The 23,910-nt window shown below is 40.5% G+C and overlaps 1 protein-coding gene across 2 annotated transcripts in view; it reads right to left on the bottom strand.

Annotated features, from left to right (window-relative positions):
* The window catches only part of SND1 (staphylococcal nuclease and tudor domain containing 1), a 434,013-nt gene that overhangs the window by 270,795 nt on the left and 139,308 nt on the right, over nt 1-23,910 (bottom strand). For both annotated transcript variants that reach the window (XM_054497017.2, XM_063668433.1), the window contains exon 11: nt 9,819-9,908. In XM_054497017.2, coding sequence (XP_054352992.1) covers nt 9,819-9,908 — 90 coding nt within the window. The remainder of the gene's footprint in view (nt 1-9,818; nt 9,909-23,910) is intronic.

The following is a 23,910-nucleotide window of genomic DNA, read 5'->3' as shown; positions in this document are numbered from 1 at the left end:
CTAGGCTACTTGTTAACATATTAAGGCCTTCTTAACACAGCAAGTGTTTACACATGACCAAAGCTTCAGGGACTGAGTTCTAAAGAAAATAAGCACACCAATCTTTCAGAGGACTACTTGCTCTTCAGCCCAGCCCACTTGTTGAAGCCAGAAGAGGTGAGAAGGCAAAGCTGCAGAAAAAAAATCTTATCCAAAAAGGCCAGGTTAAGGAGAAAACCTGGGATTCCTATAGTTACTGAAGAAAATTCCTGCACAGTGCCACATAATGCGCTATGTAAAAGAGACAGTGTTCTAGAAGACAGTCTTGTGCTAATTATTCTTAATGTTCTATTCATCAACCTTGAATGGGATGAGCACGGCTCATCAAGAGCTCCTGCCAGGAATGATTTCTCCCAGGGTGTGTCATATTTCAAAATGCTGCTAATTACTAAGTAGAAGTGATGGAGGCCCTGTGACTGGGATGGCCATGAGACAGGGGAGCCTTCTTAAGTGGACATCAGTGTTCATGCTTCAAGGAAAGAAAACAGGACACTGGTTTGGAGGTAAGCCTACGGACAACACTGGAAATGTGCTTGGGTATATCAATTCCTCCACACCAACTGTCAGCTGGTCTGCAGGAGGGAAGGCATTACCACCCAGGAGGAGTATTGACAGAAAGAATAAACACAAATAAAGGAAGCAAGACAAAACAGGCACGAAATCGGAGATGAAAGAATGCTGACATTATCAAACCCTATCTCACAGATTACTTGGCAAAGAAACTAACTATTGAAGTAGAAACCCAGAAACAAGAGGTTTGGCCAAGAGTCAAGTGGCCAGATACAAGAAGCTAAATTGCTTTCCTAGGGCTGCCATAACAAAGTACCGCAAATTACCCCCCCAAAATTCCGAAAGCTCCAAGTTGAAAATCAAGGTGTAGGCAGGGTCATTATACCTCTAAAGGCCCCAGGGAGGTATCCTTCCTTGCCTCTTCCTAGCTGGTGCATCCTGGCAATTGTTGGCATTTCCTGGCTTGTAGCTAAAACCACTCCAATTTCTACCTCCACTGTCACATGGTCTCTTTCTCTCTGTGCCCAATACTCCTCCTCCTCCTCCTCCTCCTTCTCTTCTTCCTCCCCTCCTCCTCCTCCTTCTTCTTCTAGAGTTGGGGTCTCACTCTGTTGCACAGACTAGAGTCCAGTGGCATGATCATGGTTCACTGCAGCCTCCAACTCCTAGGCTCAAGCGATCCTCCTATCTCAGCCTCCCAAGTAGCTGGGACTACAGGTGCAGTCCACCACGCCTGGCTATAGATCATCTTCTTATTAGGATACTGGTCATTGAATTTAGGGTCCATCATAATCCAGTATCACTTCATTTTACCTTAACGAATTACATCTGCAAAGACCTTATTTCCAAATAAGGTCACATTCTAAGGTTCGAGATGGATGGGTATTCTGGGGAGATGCTGTGCAACCCACCATACATATCATCATGAAAACATCAGGAAGGACTGTCCAAGCTAGCAATACTCATGGGATAGAACTGTTACACTTTAGGGATACCTAAAGCTTTGCCAGAAGAAGATAACTGCTCAGGTAAAAGTAAAAAAAAGCCAATTCTGGGTATCAATAAAAATAATTTCTTTCACATAAGAGCAAAAAGTATCACTCAGATTTTAAATACATGAAAACAAGGGGCTCATTTTTTAACTTACAACTACATTACCCCAATTATGAAGATGTAGCCTTTAAAATATCACTTCTATCACCCAACTATAAAAAGCCGACAAATTTCAGCCTTAGAACCAACAGACACTTGTGCATCCTACCTTCTCACACACAAACAAATTGCTCATACCCTTGGGAAAGAAATATTCAAGCAACCTAAACAATTAGCCCAACTTTACAGAGCATAACAAAAAGAGATCCACTTACATAGAAACCCTGGAATGTTGGTGCTTTCCAATTGGACTCTTTCTGAATGATATGGGTTATTTTGCAGATACACAAGAAAACTTTTTTCTCATTAGAAAATTTGTATCTAGTATCCCTATATAGATCCTTGTAAGGGGAGAAAACTGCTCATATGCTGGAGAAAAAAAATACTGAAAAAAGATAGCAATAGTCAGGTTCCCTTTCCAAATGAGCACATCTGCATCCAGCCTCACTTTACACTCGTCTACAACATAAGATATTCTGCACAGTATCATCAAGCCCAAGCTCAAAAGAATCTATTCTCTGTAAACCAGGAGGTATAGGAAGTTGGAAGATTTGCAATTCAGCACATTTTATAGGGTTTTTTGGCACATAAGGGTTATTTTTAAAGTGGGAAAAAAAGCCTGTCCTCTCCCTACCCCCAAACACAGCTGAGCTGATTCAGCACAAATCTCCCCTAAAATAAAATCTTGGTTTGCAGAGAGTAAGCATGGAAAGTTCCAGCCCCAAGGACGACATTTCAGAAACCCAGCTGAAAAGATCAGGAGTGGGTGGCTTAAGAGAAGCCAACCACAAATCATGTTATAAATATGGGAACATTCACCAGAAAACTATGAGCAACTTAGGAGTCCAAGTAAGAAAGTCTTTAATAATAAGCAAATTAATATAAGAGTATTACCCAGAGATATGAGAATCTCGAGGATTCTGGTAGCTAATAAATCATTTCCCTCAGGTAAGCATACAGAAGAAATTTCCAGGAATGCAGTTGAAAACTCTAGCTTCTTCATTTAATTTAGAGATGCTTTTTAAAGAGGATATTACAATACACATCATACAAATAACACACTTCAAGGCCGAGCGTGGTGGCTTACACCTGTAATCCCAGCACTTTGGGAGGCCAAGGCAGGTGGATCACCTGAGGTCAGGAGTTCAAGACCTGCCTGGTCAACATGGTGAAACCCCATCTCTACTAAAAATATAAAAAATTAGCCAGGCGTGGTGGCAGGCGCCTATAATCCCAGCTACTTGGGAGGCTAAGGCAGGAGAATCGCTTGAACCTGGGAGGTGGAGGTTGCAGTGAGCCAAGATCCTGCCATTGCTTGCACTCCAGCCTGGGCCACAAGAGCAAAACTCCGTTTCAAGAAAACAACAACAACAACAACAACAAATAACACACTTCACCAAAGAAATGTGTGCTCAGCTCAACACCCTGATAGTCCTCAAAGAACAGAGGTACTTTTCAGAATCTGCAGGAAAAACAACAACAACAGACAACCAAAAACTCATTATCGAAAAGACCATTTAGGTGGCAGCAGGAAGAAAGCTACCTTGCTGAGCTTCCAGAAACAGGCAACTCCAGTCATTTCTGTTAATCAACCTTCTCTTTATAAGAGAGCTCAAGAATCAAGGGGTAAAAGATTAGGATCCTTCCCAAAACCCAAAGGGTAAAGAGCATCTAAAATGAACCATGGTGTCCAATGCATGTTGACACATTACTACCACTTCCAAGTGGGAGAACTCTTCCTAGAAAAATGCATGGTGGGAAATTACAAGTCATTCAAAACAGCTCTCAATCTGGCAAATATCTTCAGTCATTTGTTCAAAAAATTTACAGCCACACCGAACAGCTGGCACTGAGGAGGCAAGGACAAGCAACCTTGTATAAACCTGTCAATTTAAATCACAATGCATTCACAACCTTAGGGCCTGCTTTGATCATTAATGTAAAGGATTTTTCCATAGCATGAATGAATCAAATTAATATGAGGTGAAAAATGTGGAGATGACAAAAGAAATGTTTATAAAATCCAAACCTAAATAGAGGTAATTAGGAACAAGAATCCCCAGAATCCCAGCTTTTTGTACTTAACACAGGTGATTAGGCAACACACTGCAACAGACAGAACATATTAAGTGTTTTTAAGGAAAAGGACAACCCTGATAAATAGCCAGGGAGAAGGGTGGAGTCCTCCTCAGGAAAGCTCTGTGCCCTTGAAGAGCTCTCACTAGCAGAGTGAAAAACTGCTCCTGCTAAGGAATGTTACTCCCGATACCTTTGGAGATCTATTCTCATACAGTGGAACAAGCACCTACAGTGCCCCTCAACTTCTCCGTGACCCTGTGCCAAGATAAAAAAAGCAACACCTGTCCTTCCTTTCTCCTTGATGCTCCCAGAAGTCGCACCTATGCCAAGGGAATGAAGAGAAAGAGAAATCAAGCTTCAAAATGGGCTTAGCAATGTTATCGAGGACTTCACATTGTCTGTATATCTAGGTGAAGAACATGTAATCTGACACTGCTTTCTCTGAAGAACGACTTGATGAAACACAACTTCACAGGGACATCTCAAAGACTAATGAGATAATGTCTAGAGGGCTAAAAGCACTCTGAAGGCAGATATACAGTGCTATTACCACCTCCTGATAGCCACAGACTACCTGGAGAATCTACTTTCTTGCAGCATGTAAAGTATGTATTATATACAGGAACAGACATTATTCCAAAAATACCACGACCCTGTCTACATCTGAGTCAGTATACACAACAGAGAAGTAAACATTTCCAAAAGTCTTTAATTCAGCATAGCAATTAAAAGCATTGGCATCTGAGTAAAGTACTTTTCTGTGGGCTCCAGTTTCTTTACTTGTAAAGACCAGAACAACATGTAGATCTTACAGGGTGGAGGCGAAAATTAAAAGTGAAAACAAAGCTCTCAGAGTTCAGTGCTTACTACAAAGAGAGAACCCAATAAACAGCAGTCCTAACCCTTGAAGATATAATCAGCATTCTATCAAATGCTTTACCAAAAAAAAAGTCTGTCTACTTCACAGAAGAAATTTCAACGGCATGAAAATCATAAAATGGTAGCCACCAAATTACAAACGAGCCACATCTCCAAAACTCTGCTTAGACATTTAGAATATTTTATTTTATTGCATAGAAACAAGGCTATAAACAGTAGTTGGGTTGCCAACCTAGCTCACAGAAGCACATTTACCCAGAATAGAGATAATATCACTACATATATTAACCATTTCCAGATTGATTTTGGATTACTGATACAAGGAGGTAGTCTAACACCCTGATTCTTGTGGCAAAATCAGTAGGAAGGCCACATAGGAGTCCAGGCTAGACGAGATATAAGCAAGGTAGGTGCAGTGCACTGGAAAGGAGGAATCATTCAGATATATATTCAGCAGAACTGGGTGAGGGACTGGAATAAGGGGGTGTCAAAGATGTCTGACAGCAATAGATAATGGGGTAACTCCCATAACACTGGAGGAGAGCCAGTTGTCTGCCAGAAGATCAAGAGATTAGTCTTGGAAATTCTGTATTTATAAGTCTGGTGCACATGGAGATCATTTCCATCTCCACACCCTAAAAGTACATACCTCAAGAAAGACAGATTTTGAAAAGAGAACAACAATCTAAGGCAATCTGGATTGGAAATAACTCACTAAATGATTTATAGTCCCATAACTTCCCAAATGTCTGCACTGATCAAGAAAAATGCCCAATTTTAAGTGCCTAAAAAGAGCTGGGTTAGTTCAGATAACAAATTTCAATGGCATGAAAACCAAACAAAGGCCGCTGTTAGTTTACAAATGAGGCTCATCCCCAATACTTGCTCATCAAAAGAAATAGTAAAAGAGACATTAAAGCAATAGGCATATATTTTCAGGACAGTCTCTGATGATAGAACAGTTTACAATGAGCATCTACTGTCAGCACAGAAGCTTCAATGCACGCTGGCTTCTTACAATTCCATCTTTTCCATCATTTTTGAAACTCCAGTTGTCCAAACAAATTCCAAGTTTAAATACAATGGTTCCCATGGTGATAGAAATTCTGCAATTAAGGGACAGGAGCTATAGAAATGACTCATATGTCATTTTAAAAAACTGTATCACATGGATAAACCATACTGAGTCTCAACTTTAGATATTTTATAAGATAGCTGGAGGGAAATCCCAATGAAGATCCCAGTTACTACCTTATTCTCCTGAAAGCAAAATGACTAGAGCAATGCAAACTGATCTCTAAGCATTACGAGAAAAAAAATTATAAACACAGAAAGAGATTGCCCCTGCTATCAGAAGAAGACCACAGCCTAAGGACACCAGTCTCATCATCTTAATCACACAGTGAGAAAATCATTCTGGAAAACCAGAAAACATGTTAAAGTTATTACAAATTCCATTTCATGATGAGCCTGTGAAGAAATTAACAGAAAACTCTTTGCTGTGAATATTCCTTAGTCAAGATTTTAGTGAAAGAGGGCAGATGGTAAACAGGAGATGGGAAGGGAGTTCTACTAGGCAGTATGGCAATTGAGGGAGTTTCCAAAATGCTTCAAGGATACACACAGTATTCTTCTACCACTCTCAATTAGAGACAGTGGTAGAAGACATACACACATAAAAACCCTTTAGCACCAGCACATACTCATCTTCTGAAAGCTAAAGCCCTCATGCACATCTAATTAAATAACACTGGAATTCATGCAATGGGTTGAAAAGGCAATAAAGTCAGCAGAACCAACAAAGAAAGGGAAAAATACTCATCATGTCAGATTAGTCGCACGCTGATGCACTTCTCATAATCTCAGAACCAGGAATATATCATAACTGAAAAAGTAGGGATATGATAGATTCTATATAAAAACAATATTAAGCAAAATCAAACCATATACTTTACTGGCATCTGGACAAACATGAAATACTACCATCATCCTGTGTTCTCATAACTCAACTACATGAGAGAAGAAAAGCAAGTAATAGTCCCGGTTCACAAATTACGAAACAAAGCCTCCAAGAGAAGTATGGGTAATTTAATTAAAGGCATTAATCCAGAATTAAATCTAGGAAGAGAATCCATTTCCAAAAACTAGGATGGAGGTCATCAAAGCCAACAAAACACCTTAGCAGTTTACATTCAATCTTATTTCTCTGCATTCTAGCAACTCCTCAAAATTGTCATATTATGGAATCCCTGAGAAGGTCAAATAATAGTCTAGGCAGAGAAGATGATTTCTTCATTATCTTTCTTAAGCTGTGACAGGCTGCCCTAATCAGCTTTCGTGCACACAGGCACATAGACACACATGCTCCCTCGTGGTGCCTCTTAATCACCACGTGCCATGCTGAACAGCTGCAGAGGTCTGAAGGGAACTGGCAGAAATGTGCAATGATGTGCTAGCCACTCCCCTGAGGCAGCAACTACCCTGTCTGCTCCCAGACGCCAGAGCACATGGGTGTTCACTGTGGCAAGTGATAGGCCCAGAAGACAGGCAAGTGGTTTCAGGTGGTGAGTCAGGAAAAGCAGTTTGCATCAGGAATGTTCCAGCCCAGCAGAGCTGAGTTGCATCCTGCTCACTACTTAGGGATACAGTATTCATCATTTATACAATGTCACTCTGGGGAACAAAACTTGAGCTCAGCACAAATAGAATACAATCAACTCTGTTGCACAGGAACCAATAAAGGAGGCTTCTCTCACCAAGAGGGAACCTAATTGATTAAGAATTGACTCCATATCTGACACTGGAGGTTAGTCCTTTTATCCTGTGACAGAGCACTTTACAATGGCCTGGCATACAGTCCTTGAGAGCAGAACCTTGGTCTAACCTTCCAAGACCATTCAGCAGCTGCTGCAATAAGCTATGATCTATGGTCCCAGGGATGAAACAGAATCAGGGTTAAGGCAATATTCAAAGAAACCAGGTGGATGCCATAATACACGCCACACAACTGGCTACACACGAATCAGATATGTGCTGCCACTCCTTTCAATGTGATTTTAGATAAATTTCAATAGAAACCCACACTTGTGAAGAAATTCCTTGGCTATCTGTAAGCAACTGTTTATAAGCCAGTAAAAGAGTGAAATGGTATCAACTTGGTGGAATAGAGATGTTAGACATTAGATCAGATAACAGGAGATCTAGAAATTGAAAGAAGCTTAAAGTCATCATTCGTACTCCACTTCATGAATGAATACAGCATGCTGTCAAGTTTTGTACAATGACAAATGAGCCTATTCTCTGAAGAAACCTGAGTAGATCGAATACTCATTTTTGAGAATCCAGTTTGGTTTCTCTTCCTCAAAATTAGCAATTTTACCTTATGTCCAACTTCAAAATCTCTTACTATAATTATCATCCTAGTGACTATGGTATACGATAAAAATGGTTGTATTTATAATTAGGATACACTATTTTGGTATTAGTTCAAAAGTCAGAGCCTTATTAAACCTGTCACAAGGCCGGGTGCAGTGGCCCACACCTGTAATCCCAGCACTTTGGGAGGCCAAGGTGGGCGGATCACGAGGTTAGGAGTTCAAGACCAGCCTGGCCAACATAGGGAAACCCCATCTCTACTAAAAATACAAAAATTAGCCAGCCATGGTAGCACGCACCTGTAGTCCCAGCTACGTGCGAGGCTGAGGCAGGAGAATTGCTTGAATCCAAGTGGCGGAGGTTGTGGTGAGCAGAGATTGCGCCACTGCACTCCAGCCTGGGCAACAGAGCGAGACTCCGTCTCAAAAAAACAAAAACGAAAGCAAAACCTGTCACAGCATTGATGGTTCAGGTAAGGAATACTAATATGGCTTTAGTGTGTTATGGCCAGATTAAAAAAAAAAGGCTTTGTCTTTCTGAACATACAATAAATATTGACCCAAAATATGATATTTCTCCTAAAATCCAAACTGAAACTAAGTGAGGAAAAGATGAATTACAGTACCTCCTTGGATAGCATTCTTTCAATTACTATCATAGGAACCATCCCATTCATGTTCTTTGTTGATCCAGGACATAAGAAACTACCCAGGACTCTTAGGGTTGGGCCATGAGGAAAAATGAGGGGATGCTCAAAGGCTTGCTATCAGATTCCCAGAATGCAAATTCTGTGGACAGTCACAGAATATTACGCTCTAACGAAGAACACAAAGAAATGAAATATATGGCCTCCGAACTGTTACATTAGAAATATGAAGTCAACATGAGGCTGCGCATGGTGGCTCATGCCTGTAATCCCAGCACTTTGGGAGGCTGAGGCGGGTGGATCACTTGAGGTCAGGAGTTCAAGACCAGCCTGGCCAACATGGTGAAACACTGTCTCTACCAAAAAAAACAAAAATTAGCCAAGCATGGTGGTGCACACCTGTAGTCCCAACTATTTGGGAGGCTGAGGTGGTAGAAACGCTTGAACTCAGGGTGCAGAGGTTGCAGTGAGCTAAGATCACACCACTGCACTCCAGACTAGGCAACAGAGTGAGATGTTGTCTCCAAAAAAAAAAAAAAAAAAAAAAAAAAAGCCATCAAGCTACACTAAAATCTGCACATGAACTATCAGGAAGCCACACACCCCTTCCTGAAAAAAAAACTCCTACAGGGTACAGGAAATTCTGCCAGCCAGAAGAATAGAGGGAGCATTGATGCCACAGTGCATTACAACAGGCGTGCTCTTAGTCCAGGTCATCCCCTCTTCCCCTTATAGCCAGCCTATCCCTCAGCAGTAGGGGAAGCATGAAAAAGCAGCAACCTTCCCTCACTAGTAAATTTCATAGCCCTGGACATTTAATGAAGGTGGCTGAAGAGAACAAGAGAGCAAACTGAATGGAGCTCAGGGCAATACGCAATTATTAAACCTGGAATTGAGCCCGGACCCTGCTGTGAGACTATTGGCAATCAAACTGTGGTCAGGGCCCCAATTTTACACCTCTCCCATTGGGTACCGTTTCTGACACATAAACACGCCTCTCTTCATATCAAAGTAATTCCACTTGACTTGATGGAGAAGTGTCATCTGCTGGTAAAGGGCCCAGCTTATAACAATTGCCTCCAAAAGATTAGCTTAAGCCCAACCACTTGCAAATATGCTTCTGTCATCAATTACTTACCTTCTTCCCAATAAGCTTTTTTCGAAGAAATTCCCGGGCCTCAAACATGTAAGGAATGTCATACAGCGGACGCAGTTTCTTGTTCTTATCCTAAAAGTAAAATAAAACATGACATCAGGAATGAACAAAATCAAATGAACATATACAACAGCACAAGATATAGGAATGTGTCTGAAATTGGTTATCTCTTAGTATCACAAATATTAAATGTGTTAAGACACATAATAAATGATTAAAAAGTATTTGGTTGAAATGCTTTACTGAGAATAGGGCTACCTTTTTCACACAACAGGCTCACAAATAAGAAATGAAGTGTTTGTAATTACCCAAACTGGAAACAAATGTTCTTTAACAGAGACATAGGGCATAAACTGTATTACAGAAGAAGCTCAATTAAGTATTAGGACCCTTCAAATATTTACAGATATTTTAAATCCAATTCTATTACTCAAAAAATCTTTATTGAGCACCTACCAACTGTTAGTTCCATACAAAGCATTCTGTAAATACATATATAATCCTGGACTCAAAAATTATGAAACTTAAAATAGTAATAGCAGAAATCCTACAGATATGAAATAGCAACACAAAGCAGTTTTTTTCTTCCTTTTTTTTTTTGAGACAGAATCTTGCTCTGTTGCCCAGGCTGGAGTGCAGGGGCATGATCTTGGCTCACTGCAACCTCTGCCTCCTGGATTCAAGCAATTCTTGTGCCTCAGCCTCCACAGTAGCTGGGATTACAGGCATGTGTCACCACGTCCAGCTAATTTTTGTATTTTTAGTAGAGATGGGGTTTCACCATATTGGCCAGGCTGGTCTCAAACTCCTGACCTCAAATGATCCGCCTGCCCCTGCCTCCCACCCAAAGTGCTGGGATTACAGGCCTGAGCCACTACACCTGGACAATAGTTTTGATTAAGTGCTACGCTAATACATGTGATACAGACTAGGGACTAAATGCTATAAGAGTTCAGGGAAGTGGAAAGAAGTAATCAGGAAATGTTTCATTGACAAGGTCGGATTTAATATGAGTTTGCAGGATAGTAAAGAAATAGGAGGAAAATTAAAGTTGGAAAAAAACAGAAAAACCAAAAGAAGAGAGGCAGGAAGGAATAGTATGTCAACACATACACACTTACTTCATTATCTCACAGGCCCCAGACTTCTCCTAAAAGAGGTGGCTATTCTAAGCAATGCCATTTTTAGATGATATAAGAGGGTCTATCTAGATGAAGGTAACAGAAGTAGGAAGGGACAGGAGCCTGAGAGATGATGAGAACCACTTGAAGAAATGAATTAACGGGAACTGACTATGGTGTAGAAAGGGAGGATAAAGGAGTAGGAATCCAATGTGGAGTCATGATGACATGCGTAAGTCAAGAGACTTTTGTCTTCGTGTAAGAAATAACAGATCCTGACTACACCAGTTGGTATACTTCACTTTAATGTTTCCCTCCCAGAAGCCTATAAGTTCCAAGACAAAAAAGACCCATCCATTTGTTTTTCTTTAATTCCCCAGAGCCAAGTTCAGTACCTCCCTCATTAGTACATACTCAATAATTACAGTTAGATTTAAGTAGCTCCAAAGAAACATGCAGACTGATATACAAAGATCAAGTATGCTAGGAAAACAGGACTGCTTTGCAGACTTGAGAACCTCCAGGAAAATATCTGCAAAAAGTATACCAAGAAAGGAGAAAATCAAGGACTAACCCCTACCCTAGATGTACACCACTGATTCCACATCCTCTATGCTTATCCAATCTGGCCGAACCTTTGCCATCTATTATGCACCTGACAAAACAAGACACCTCTGTGTAGTCCAAACTGTACTCAAAGCAGATATTACGTTTTTTCCTAAATAGGCACTACTCTTAAGTAAAGAGCCTTCATCATTTTAATGCCCCATTTAAAAATCATCCTAAGGTTGATATTATGGTTAAGGGGATCTATGAAATAGATGTTTCCTCCTAGATGCAAACCAAGCCTCCATGCCCCTAGCACATACAAACATTTCAATTCATTGACTACGACCAAGAAAATCTCTTATGAGAATGTAGATAACACTTTCAGTGTCAAGGAAATTTGAGTTTCATTTTCACTATTCAGCTATTTTCTACCTCCTGTTAAAAAAAGTGGGGGCAGAGGGCATAATGATCATCATTCCAGTGCTCTTCTAAAAAGTTAAGGTAGCTCCTTCTCCCAGATCATATGTGGAAGTCAACATACTCCAAATAGAAGCCTCTAGGGTGACTGAGCTCTGATCAAGGCCCAGGTGTGTCATGATCACTGTCTAATGGGAAGGATATGACTGTAAACATGAGAATCTTTAGAGGAACAAAATAACATTGAGGTTTTCTTATAGAAAATAAGGGAAATGGGATGCACAGAAATTGCCTGGGTTGGGAATGCTGGTTAACACAAGGGACAGATGTACAGGATTATGGATATTTTATAAAAATAGATTACAAATCAGAGATCTCTTAAAGAGCCAAGTGTAACATATAAGCTGTAAAGCAGAGTTGGTGATGGCGCTCAATCATACATAAGAATGCTTGCCAGACAGAAGGTACCAGGTGCCAGTAATAAACAGGATTTTTAATAAAGACAAAATCAATGGTTATCACAACCAGCCCTCAGGAATAAAGAAGTGTCAGCATATTCATATTCACCAAACAACAGTGGACATTCTATTTTCTGAGGGTAGCTCTGTGATTACTAAAGACTAAGTGAATATTTTCAAAAATGAATTGAACAAAATAACGACACCTCACATAGCCTTATGATTTGCCTCAGAACCCAAAATCCTGCACCTTACCCCTACATATTCTTTTTTTTTTTTTTTTTTAAAGATATGGGGTCTTACTATGTTGCTCAGGCTAGTCTTGAACTCCTGGCTTCAGGCAGTCCTCCCATCTCGGCCTCCTGAGTAGCTAGGACTACAGGCATGCGCCACTACATCTGTCTCCCCACATATTCTGAAACAGCACAGAGGTAGACGGGAATGTCAGTTGGCTGTAATTCCAAATCTAGGAATAAAAGGTAAGAAACACTGTTCCAATGAGCCTTCAAATGAAGATTATGGGATGAGGTACAACTAAATGTTTGAAAATGTTTGTCTAAATAAGAATCTTGCTTTTAAGACACTCCACAGGACAAAATACCCCCAAAAGAATGAAGGAAAATAAAAAGTGTATCAACAAACACCCCAATAAAAAACAGGGCACCTTCAGAGTCTGATTATATGTCTCTCATGAAGCTAGAAAAGAACTAATAGCACAAGCAGAAAACAAGATACCACAGAATGATCTTGTTACTCTAACCCCTCAGAGCTAGTAGCTATTGACATCTGCAAACATCCTACAAGAGAGATATTAGAAGTCCCTGAGAAACCACAAAATAAAAGCAATTCCTGCAAATTACCAGGTATATAAAAGCCTTTGAAATCTCCAAGAGGCAACTGAGGTATGGAATGTATTCTTAGAAAACAGGACTTTAGCTGAATCTTGCCTGCTTAAAAAGAACTGTCTAGTTTAGATTCTAATTTACATGGAAATATTTTTTTAAAAATAAAAATAGGAAAAAATGCTTGCTTCACAACTCGTAGGTGGATAATATACAAACCAATATGTGCTGTAATCACTGTTCATCCTGAGAAATGACATTGCATGTAGGCCCTGCAATGACTCACATTAGAGATGGAAGAGGTAACGTCAGTCATCTGTACCTCTCACCAGTTTGGGAAGGCGGCCCAATATCCACATCTCAGCATCTGAAGATACAGCTAGCATTTTTTCAGGAAGGTATTTTTGGCTGGTTGCCAAAATTGGGAGTCTGGCCAATGTTCATTAGGAGGGAATGAAAGAGAACTTGAATCAAGTCCTTATTCTCAACCCCCATTCAGGCCTAATTTTACCTAGCCCATTCTTAAACATTGCACCCACAAAACTAAACGACCTTGGGATACTGTAGGATTATTATAAATGAGGGAGAAGTGAAGGCAGAAAAAAGAATATAAATTGATTACCACCGATATACACTCAAAATGGTGAAGATGGTAAATTTTATATGTATATTTGATCTCATTTTTTAAAGTATAAAAAATAAAAAATTTTTAATAGTCACAAATTATATATTTAAAAAAGGTTGAAATGTGTGGCTCCACTAAAATTTTAAAAGTTCTGTACTGAAAAGACATCATGAATGAAGTGAAAAGTCAAAGAAAGCACTGACAGTGGGGATAAGTGAAATGGAAAAAAGAACATGGAGAGCAGGAAAGGGAACAGGGGTGCAGGACCACAGCTGTAATATCAGGGCAGGCCGCACTGAGATTAATTTTATCAAAAACTCAAAGAGGTATGGGATGCCCAGTCATCCAAAGAAAGGCAAAGATAACAGCCAATGCACGTTAGCAACAAAGGCAACACCACTGCGGCTACAGCAGAATGCAGGAGGGGGAGGCAGCAGAAGATGAAGACACAGAGCTGACTTCACATTTGAAAGAATTATTTTGCCTTTTGCGTTGAGAACAGACACTGTGACGAGAAAAGGATGGAGCAGAGGAGACAAACTAGGAGATTATGATAGTAATCTGGGCAGGAAATCATAAGAGATTACATCAAGGCAGCGGCAGTGAGGAAGGCAAGAAGTGGTCAGAACTGGAAACATTCTGAAAGAAGACGGATGGCACGTTAGGAATGAAAGAAAAGGAGGAATCAAGAATGACTCCTTTTTTATCTGAGCAAATGTAAAGATGGCTGGGGTCATCAAATAAGATGGGGAAGATTCACCCGTAGAATAGACGAATGGAGAAGGGTAAGATCAGGAGACATGCTAAGCTTCAGCTATTAGATACCTGAGTGGAGATGTTGAATGGGCAGTTGGGTATACAAACATGGAGTTTGGACCCAGCAAAACACGTTTGGGAGTTGTTGGCATACAGGTAGTATCTTCTAACATTAAAAGGTCATGAATATGCAACAGGAGACTGAGAAGGAGCAACCAGTAAGCAGGGCGGGAGGAAAATACCAGAATGCTGTGTTCTGGAAACAAAGAAATGAAAACGAGTGGACAAGAAGGAATGATCAACTGTGTCAAATGCCACAAACTAAGGCAAGCAAAATGGGAACTACGATTTGCACTTTGGATCTAGCTAAGTGTGGGTCATTGGTAGTTTGACGAGGATACTTTTGGTAGAGCACTAGGGGTAAAAGCCTGGTTGAAACTACAAATGGGTGCACAAGAGAATGGTAAGAAAAAACCTGAGGACAGCAGGAACAGTTGACCCTTGAATGACATGGGTTTAAACTGTGCAGGCCCACTTACATCTGGATTTTCTCCTGCCCCTGCCATTCCTGTGACAGCAAGACCAACCTCTCCTGTTCTGGTCAACAGTAGGCAATTAATAGTTGAATTTTGGGAGGAGTAAAAAGTTCTAGGGCTGGACGCGGTGGTTCACGCCTGTAATCCCAGCACTTTGGGAGGCCAAGGCAGGTGGATCATGAGGTCAGGAGATCAAGACCATCCTGGCTAACACGGTGAAACCCCGTCTCTACTAAAAATACAAAAAAAAAAATTAGCCAAGCATGGTGGTGAGTGCCTGTAGTCCCAGCTACTCAGGAGGCTGAGGCAGGAGAATGGCGTGAACTCTGGAGGCGGAGCTTGCAGTGAGCTGAGATCACGCCACTGCACTCCAGCCTGGGCGACAGAGCAAGACCCCGTCTCAAAAAAAAAAAAAAAAAAAAAAGTTCTATACATGAATTTTTGACCATGTGGAGGCTGGCACTCCTAAACCCCACACTATTCAAGGGTCAACTGGATATACAGTCCTTTCAAAAGCTGTGTCATGAAGGAGTACGAAGAGACTATGGTGGTGGTGTGCACCTTCCCTGGCAAGGAGGCGGCAGAGCGAAGATAAGGTTTTTGGGTTTGATTTCAGACCGGAGAAATAACAGGCAATGGTCTAGTGGTGAGAAAAGGAGAGAGAGAAGAGAACTGCTAAAGCAATGTCCATGACATGACAGAATGGCTTTCCACAGAGCACAGATTCCAGTAGGTGGGTGGATAGATGTGGTACTGAGAGTTGGTGGGGGTTCTCTCCTGATTACTTTAATTTACTCAGTAAATAACTGACAATCGATAAGAAAAAGAGAAATAAACCCGTAGATGAATTGGTAAAAGATATAAACAGGTACTTCACTAAAGAATTCCAAGGACACATTAAGTATGCAAAAAAGTATAACTTGATAGTTGTCAGAAAAATGTAAACTGAGATACAGTACCTCCAACATATTAAAGAATGTGGGAAAATAGGAATGCCCCTTAACCACTGATGGGAGTATAAAAAGGTTAAATACTTTGGCACTTTGATGTGGCGCTATGTGGCACTGTTTGGTTAAAGGTGGTAACACACATACCTCTAACTACGAAATGCTACTTACAGGTAGGTACGCCCCAGAAAATTCTCATACGTGCAAGACAAGTATAACAACATCCATATTAACACTGGATATGGTATAGTCACACAATGGAATACACAGTAGTTTGGTTGACTTAAGAGCAACACAGCAAATGGACAGATTGAAAAAACAAAATTGAGCTGGAAAAGCAAGTTGTAGACTGATATAGTAAAACCCCATATAAATGCAGACTAAAAACAGATACAAACAATAGTATATTATTCATAGAGCTACGTAAGCAGCAAAAGAATAAAAATGCACAATGGTTACTGATGTGGAATGGGTGGGGAAAAAGAGAAAACCTCAAAATGGGGTTGAGGACAAGTACACAGCGACTTTCATTTGTGTCTGTAATACACAACAGTAAAAAGGAAAAAAACAAGGCTCTGAAGCACACAGGGAAGAATATCAAGGCTGAAAAAGGAACCCAGATGTTTGTTATGTTATTCTATAAACTTAGATTTCTTTTTTAAGACAAAAGTGTTGAGGGAGAGAAAATCTCCAAAGCTTCTTTGATCACCCTTTCCCATATCTCCCAATATTTCATACTTTTATTCCTCTCTTCAGCAGAATAACTGGCCATTCTTTTCCTCATAAGAAATGTACTAAATTCCATTTATTTCCTCAAAAAAAGATACTCTTCCACAGATACATCCTTCTGTGAGGCAGAGGAAATAAATTTAACTACAAACGTTCTATAAACAGGGTCAAAAACAAGTTTCATTTTTATTTTTAAAAAGAGACTCAACTATGATATATGAATTAATGTGCCCAAGTGGAATTATACTCCATGATGATCTTAAAACTGACTGTTGAATTAAAATAAGAACTACAGACATGATCAGATTAAAATGGGTAAGATTTCAAACAGTAAATAATGGACCAGTCCCAGTTGCCCTGCCACACATGCCATTTTAATAAACAAAGGCTGCAATTTCCATTTCAATTATAGACTTAAAATAGGAGCATTACCACATGCCCTGGGCATATTTACAATTAAGGACCTTTCAATTCCCTTGGCATCCAGGAGACAGAACACACAGGGATAGCCACTGTTTTATGGTCCTTAACACATACAGTAGCACATTTCTATAAAAGGCAGGTCTGATAACTAGAAAGCTACAAGCTAGCAGCAGGAGGAAGGTTTAAAACTGTAACCACCTTGGCCGAATAGAAGGTATCTTTTATCTTCCTAAGATACCTAACTATTCCTAAAGGACCATACACAGAAGCCTCATAGATCCAAATACCTCAAGAATTGTTTCAAGGAAAAAGCAGCTTTATTTCCAACCAGCTCTATTTCATTCTCTCCACTCAAAATACCTCTTAAAAGTAAATACAGTCTATAACAGAGACATGATCTGAGCAAGTGCCAAATTCACAGCAACGCAATACATTTAGTATATCTTCCAGGAAGCAAAGACGAAATGGAAAACAATAGAAACTGAAATCCAACTTTTTTAAAAACTGGAATCTACGTGATAAAATGTACAGGTGTGAGGTTAGAAGGAGGTGATTATGAAGATAACTACCTCCCTTAAGTGTGGTTTGTGTAGGACCCTCCAATTTCTCAATCTTTCTGACAACCTATTTGATCCTGCTGATCCCATCTTTAAGGCCCTATTAGCACGTGTGAAAAGCACTAGAACTTAAAGAATAATACTAGTTATAGATAACCCTATCAAATAGGCTTAATGCTAATAGCAGTCCTACCTGGTAAGGATCATGATCCCCCTTTTACCAGAAGGCAACTGAGGCTTACAGTTTAAGTAACTTGCCTGATGTCACTTAACTAGTAATAGCAAAGCTGGGATTTTGATCCCAGGTACCCCAGAGGCTCATGGCTTGTGAGCCAGGCACTGCAGCTCACTTTTTTACTGCCAAAAGACAATCACCACCTGTCGGTGGTTGTCAGGTTTCAGTGTGCCTAAGAATCTCGTGGGAGCTTATAACCATGCAGACTACCAAGCCCACACCAGATAATCTGACTCAGTATGTCTGGTGTGATTCCCACAAACGTGCTTTTTAATTTTTGTTCTTTAACACAGTCTCGCTATGTTGTTGCTCCTGGTGCAATGGCATGACAAGGGCTCACTGTAGCCTTGACATTCCAGGCTCACGTGATCCTTCCACCTCAGCCTCCCAAGTAGCTGGGACTATAGGTATGCACCACCACACCCAGCTAATTATTTTAATTTTTTGTAGAGACAGGGTCTTGCTATGTTACCAGGGCTGATATCAAACTCCTGGGTTCAAGTGATCCTCCCGCCTTAGCCTTTCAAAGAGCTAGGATTATGGGCATGAGCCACTGTATCTGACCACCTGAATTTTTAAATAAGTGGCAAGGAGGTCTCCGGGCCACAAAAATGTCTGTGTTTTAGGCACTTGGCCCCATGACTTTTAAATCAAAGGCAATAAAACAAAGAGGGGGTCAGAGTTTTATTAAAGGCAGAAAGCCACACTGGAGAATTAGATTAATGCCAAAATAGTTCAATTTAAAAAAAAGTAAATAGGTTAATAACAATGGGAGAATTCAATACCCCTCCAACTTCTATACAAATAAGACACCAGGAAACATTGTAGTAACAGTGACGAAACAAAATTTCCAAATATTCCTTAGTTCCAGCTACTGGAAGCCTGGGTGTGGGATCTGAGAATCTAAGACAGCAAACCAACCTGGCCATGACAGGAATGGCAAGAGTAGGCATGTCTTGTCTCCTTTCCTGCCCAAGCCCACAAAGCCACCCAGGGGTCTGGACCCACACTAGCCACGGTGAGAGCAGAAAAGAAGAGACAGTGGCAATTCCAAGAAACAGTCCTGGTTACAAATGTCTCCTGGCAGCTTGCCAGTAGGAGAACAAGAGCTTCACAGGACCAAAAGAGGGAAGAATTTATTTAGGCAGCTTCATGTCCTTAAAGAGCCTGACCCGTTATCTCCAATGCACAGCATATGATTATATTCCACAGGTACCTGCACATCCTGAAATTAAAGTACCATTTTCAAGACCATCATGTAAGAAAAAAAATCTGCCTCTAAAGAGTGTTCTTCTACTCAATTACGTTAGCCAACTAAGAGTATTTCAGAAGCACTTGCTATTTATTGCTCAGATGCAGTAAGGATGAGAGAGGGAAGAGGACAGAGAGAAGGATGGGGAGGAAACAGCAGGAGCCAAGCATGAGGTCTTTGCTCCCCCAAGACCCTGCCAGGAATTTAAATAGCTTAAAGGCTCTAGGGGCTCCCAAACCATTATCCAAGTAGCAAACCATATGTGGTCCCTTCACTTAGCTACAAATACTACTGCAAGGGGGGGAAAATGGTGAAATAAAAGAACAGCATCACCCCTCACAAACCTAAATGCGAAAGGACCTGAAGGCTCACAAGAAGTTGGGCCACCAGCAGCAAAGTGGCTCCCACACCCACGGAAGAAAATTGAAAACAAAAAGATGCTGGGGCCCTGCCCCATCTTCCTTTCCCTGTGCAGGCATGGCTTCCAACATGTAACCGGACACAAACATTTCCCACCCCCAAAGTGCTCTGAAAGTAAAAATCTGCTCCAAGAGGGAATGAAGTCTGTGCTACTTTTCCTAGAGGAACGGTGAGGATTCAGCCAGTAAGCCTGGGATAATGAGGCAGAAAGGGCATCAATTCCTGAAGAGAACAAGGCTTGAGTTCAGTTCTCCTGAAGGCAATGAGGAAAAGAGCTGCCCTCAACCTTGAAATCAAACATTCCCTGAATATTTCATGGCAAACAAATGATCAAGAGTAGCAGGCAGCTTGATGCTGATCTACTAGAAACCTGGGCTCTACACAGTGATTGTGGCCCAACCTACTGGCCTCCTACTTGGTGGCTTGCCTCGGTTTCCTCTTAAGAATCAGCAAAATAGCCCGGGCACGGTGGCTCACGCCTGTAATCCCAGCACTGTGGGAGGGTGAGATGGGTGGATCACCTGAGGTCAGGAGTTCAAGACTAGCCTGACCAGCATGGTGAAACCCTGTCTCCACTAAAAATACAAAAATTAGCCCAGCATGGTGGCATTCACCTGTAATCCCAGCTACTCGGGAGGCTGAGATAGGAGAATCGCTTGAACCCAGGAGGTGGAGGTTGCGTTTAGCTGAGATCATGCCACTACACTCCAGCCTGGGTGACAGAGAGAGATTCAATAGCAAAAAAAAAAAGACTCAGCAAAATAAAAATTATCTGGACTTACTTATGACTTTGTGGTGAAAACCAAGCAAAATTATTTCAAAACTGTAAAAATCAGAAATGGGCTAATTAGTACAAACTAAGGCAAGTCTAAGTTCACACTCAAGGAGCATTTTGGCAAATATAAACTCCGTGAGAAAACCAGATCTATACTTTTACTGCTGCTAAGAAGCAAAGCTACTTAGCTAAGTTTTACAGCATCTAACATGGATGTTAACAAGAGCAAAAATGTCAAGGGACAGAAGACGAGATAAGCCAAAGTTATAGCACTAATCACTCTCTGCCTTGTATTATTGTAATTTAATTACTTCATACAGGTCTTACTGCCTCTGTCAGACTACATGAGGGAAGATCTATGAAAGAGAAAAAAAGCTGTTTATGGTACCTAGAAAGTGCCCAGCATAGTGCCACATTCCTAGAAATATCAAAATACTGAGGGAATATAATGGGGAATATAGAAAGACCTATCTAAAAAATTTATTTTTGACAACTCAAACTCTATTTCTTGTGATTATGGGATTTAATAAATCTGGTTAGCAAATCTCAAAGTGAACTTTAAAGGAGGGGCAGTTGTATCACTGCAGCTTTATACCATTGTTAGCAAATTCATAGAATGAAGGCGCTTATACTATACTAGTTGAATACAAACTGTTCCTCAACCTTCTGGCTACTATTACTAAATATGATTTTATACTATACTAGATAAGTCCATTAATGAATAAAGATTAGAAAACATCAGCACTTTGGGAGGCCGAGGAGGGCAGATCACAAGGTCAGGAGATTGAGACTATCCTGGCTAACATGGTGAAACCCCATCTCTACTAAAAATACAAAAAATTAGCTGGGAGTGGTGATGGGTGTCTGTAGTCCCAGCTACTCGGGAGGGTGAGGCAGGAGAATGGCGTGAACCCGGGGGGGCGGAGCTTGCAGTGAACCGAGATCGCGCCACTGCACTCCAGCCTGGGTGACAGAGCAAGACTCTGTATCAAAAATAAATAAATAAATAAATAAAAGATTAGAGAACATTTAACTAGATATCTCATTGTACAATTGCAAAACCTAGACCCTTTGTAATCACTAATGAAAAAGTAGTACTCTTGGCAGCCTGTGTCTAATGTTAGAGAAAATCCAAATTTACAAAATCCAAATAATCACTATGTTCTCTTTTGACCTAAGACTTTAAAACAATTTTCTATTCTCTCTAAACCTACAAGTTTGACATAATGAATTATATTACTTATGATCTTGAAATAACACACCCTCAATCTATTATTAGCTAAGTTGGCAGAAATCCTTACAGAACACATATAAAACCATTCAGAGTTCAAGTGAAGCTGAACTGATACACTAAAAATATTTCATGTGTGACAGTTCAACGCTAAAATAAATGATAGTAAACTACCATATAAAGAGGAATATTTTCAAAAGAACTAGCTTCCTCAAAAAAACTCATGAAGTTGAGATTAACCCTAAGTAAACACAGTTGCTGGGGTTGGTATATTTTGAGGTTAAATTGGAAGAAAAGAAGGAAAGGGTAGTGAAAGATCATAGAGCTCTTCCTTTGTTCTGGAAAGACTCATCTGCAGCAATACAGGCATGAAGTTTTGGTGAATGAAATCTCTTTGGGTGCTGTTTAAATGAGCAAGTAGAGCTGAGAAGAAATAAAATATAATTAGTGTCTCTGTAGAAGAGCATCTTTCTACCTAGCTAATAGTTGTGAAGATCAACTAGAAACATGAATCAACATTAAAAGGGGGAAATTCCTTCGTTGGAAAGGACATTTAAAAAAATCTACAAATAAGAAGCCAGAGTTTAAAAGCAGTAGAGGAAAACGAGCAAACAGAAAGAAGCCTTCAAAGACAAAAGCAGGTCTAAAGGTTTTCAAGGTAATGGAAACCAGTATGGTAACCAGTGGCAGCAAGGACCAGTATATCACAACTGGCTATGCCCTACTGGCACTACTTTCCTTTTCATTGGAAGCTCATAATTAACCAGTTGGCCCCAGATCATGTTTTCTAGTAACGGAAAAATCTTCTCCCACATTTCTTATTGTTCATACCCAGGCTAAAAATGGAGAGCCAATGCCCTCAGAAGAGACAACCCCGTTACTTAAAGTACAGGCACCAAGTCAGATGAAACCCATCCATCACATGGATGTGCCACAAACCCTCCCACAGTTATAGAAGAGGGGAAAAGAACAGGAGGAAAAGAAAATAAATCTCTGACAACAGGAAACCAATTTTCTCTGTAACAGACAGCAGGAGCGGGTGAGCCCATTCAGAGGATAATATCACTTTGTTAGAGAAATGCTTCTTTGTGAATGTCTTCCTTTCTTCACCATATTAAAAATAATTATTATTATTAAAGTTTCTTCCTGGAAGAACACAGAAGGGAAAACGAGGCTGGATATGACACCATTATTTAGCTGGTACCAGTGCAATCTTCAACTGAGCCAGATTTCCAGTCAAATTTGTGCAATGAATTGTTGTGCATTTCAAAACACAAGACTGAATTATGTAAGTGCATGCAGAAAGGTCTCCCTTTAGACACTGGGTTTCTGCTTGGTTGCTGCGTCCCTCCAAGGTCTAAATCAGGATGCCAGGTCTAGTGCCACATATTTTATCCACCAAATTCAAAGTATTCTAAGCCTGTGCATAAATATTAAGTAAAATGAGGCCTGTACCTTTTCAGGACAGATATCAGTCTAACCTTACAGAAGGAAGATGACTTTCTTTTACTGTACAGTCTACTTGATATCAATCAGAAAACTTCAACATTTATCACCCACTACTATCATGGAGAAATACGGGCAAATAAAAGAACTATGAACAGCACAGACATGTAGATGCAGTACCCAGCTGGCATTGCAATTTCATTATATATATATAGCATGCCTTGCCCTACTGTGTGAAGGGACTGTAACAAACTTGAAGCCATACTCAGGAATTTGTTGGGGTTCTTTTCTCCAGTTGGTTGCACCTAGTAAACAGGCAGGCAAGTCACAGAACACAGGACAGTCAGGTGAGGGTGGAAGGGAGGAGGGCAAGAATGGGGAACTTCTCGCTCTATAACTGCGGTAGCTGTTCACAGCTGTTTCGTCTGTGGGGAATGACATGGGACGTGAGACTGGTGCCTTGATCTGTGAGAATACAGTTTTATATCCTCCCTCATGTAATGTCACCCTAAATACCCTTGTCCTTCCAGCTGTAAAAGAACTGAAATGGTGCCTATTTAACAATGTTTTTATGTCAATCCTATCACCATCGCGTTGTGACAATGACACCCTTACCTTTCCCACTGCTGGCACCCTAACCTAACTCTTAACACAAAGGGTTGGCGCCACTCTAAATTTCTACAATTCATTAAAAAACAAAACAAACACCACTAACTATTTGAGTGGTGCTATCTGCTTGTACATTAAACATATTA

The sequence above is a fragment of the Pongo pygmaeus genome, chromosome 6, assembly GCF_028885625.2.
Source record: "Pongo pygmaeus isolate AG05252 chromosome 6, NHGRI_mPonPyg2-v2.0_pri, whole genome shotgun sequence".
NCBI classification, from domain to species: domain Eukaryota; kingdom Metazoa; phylum Chordata; class Mammalia; order Primates; family Hominidae; genus Pongo; species Pongo pygmaeus.
The sequence above is the reverse complement of the archived record's forward strand: the minus strand, read 5'-3'. Positions and strand labels throughout refer to the sequence as shown.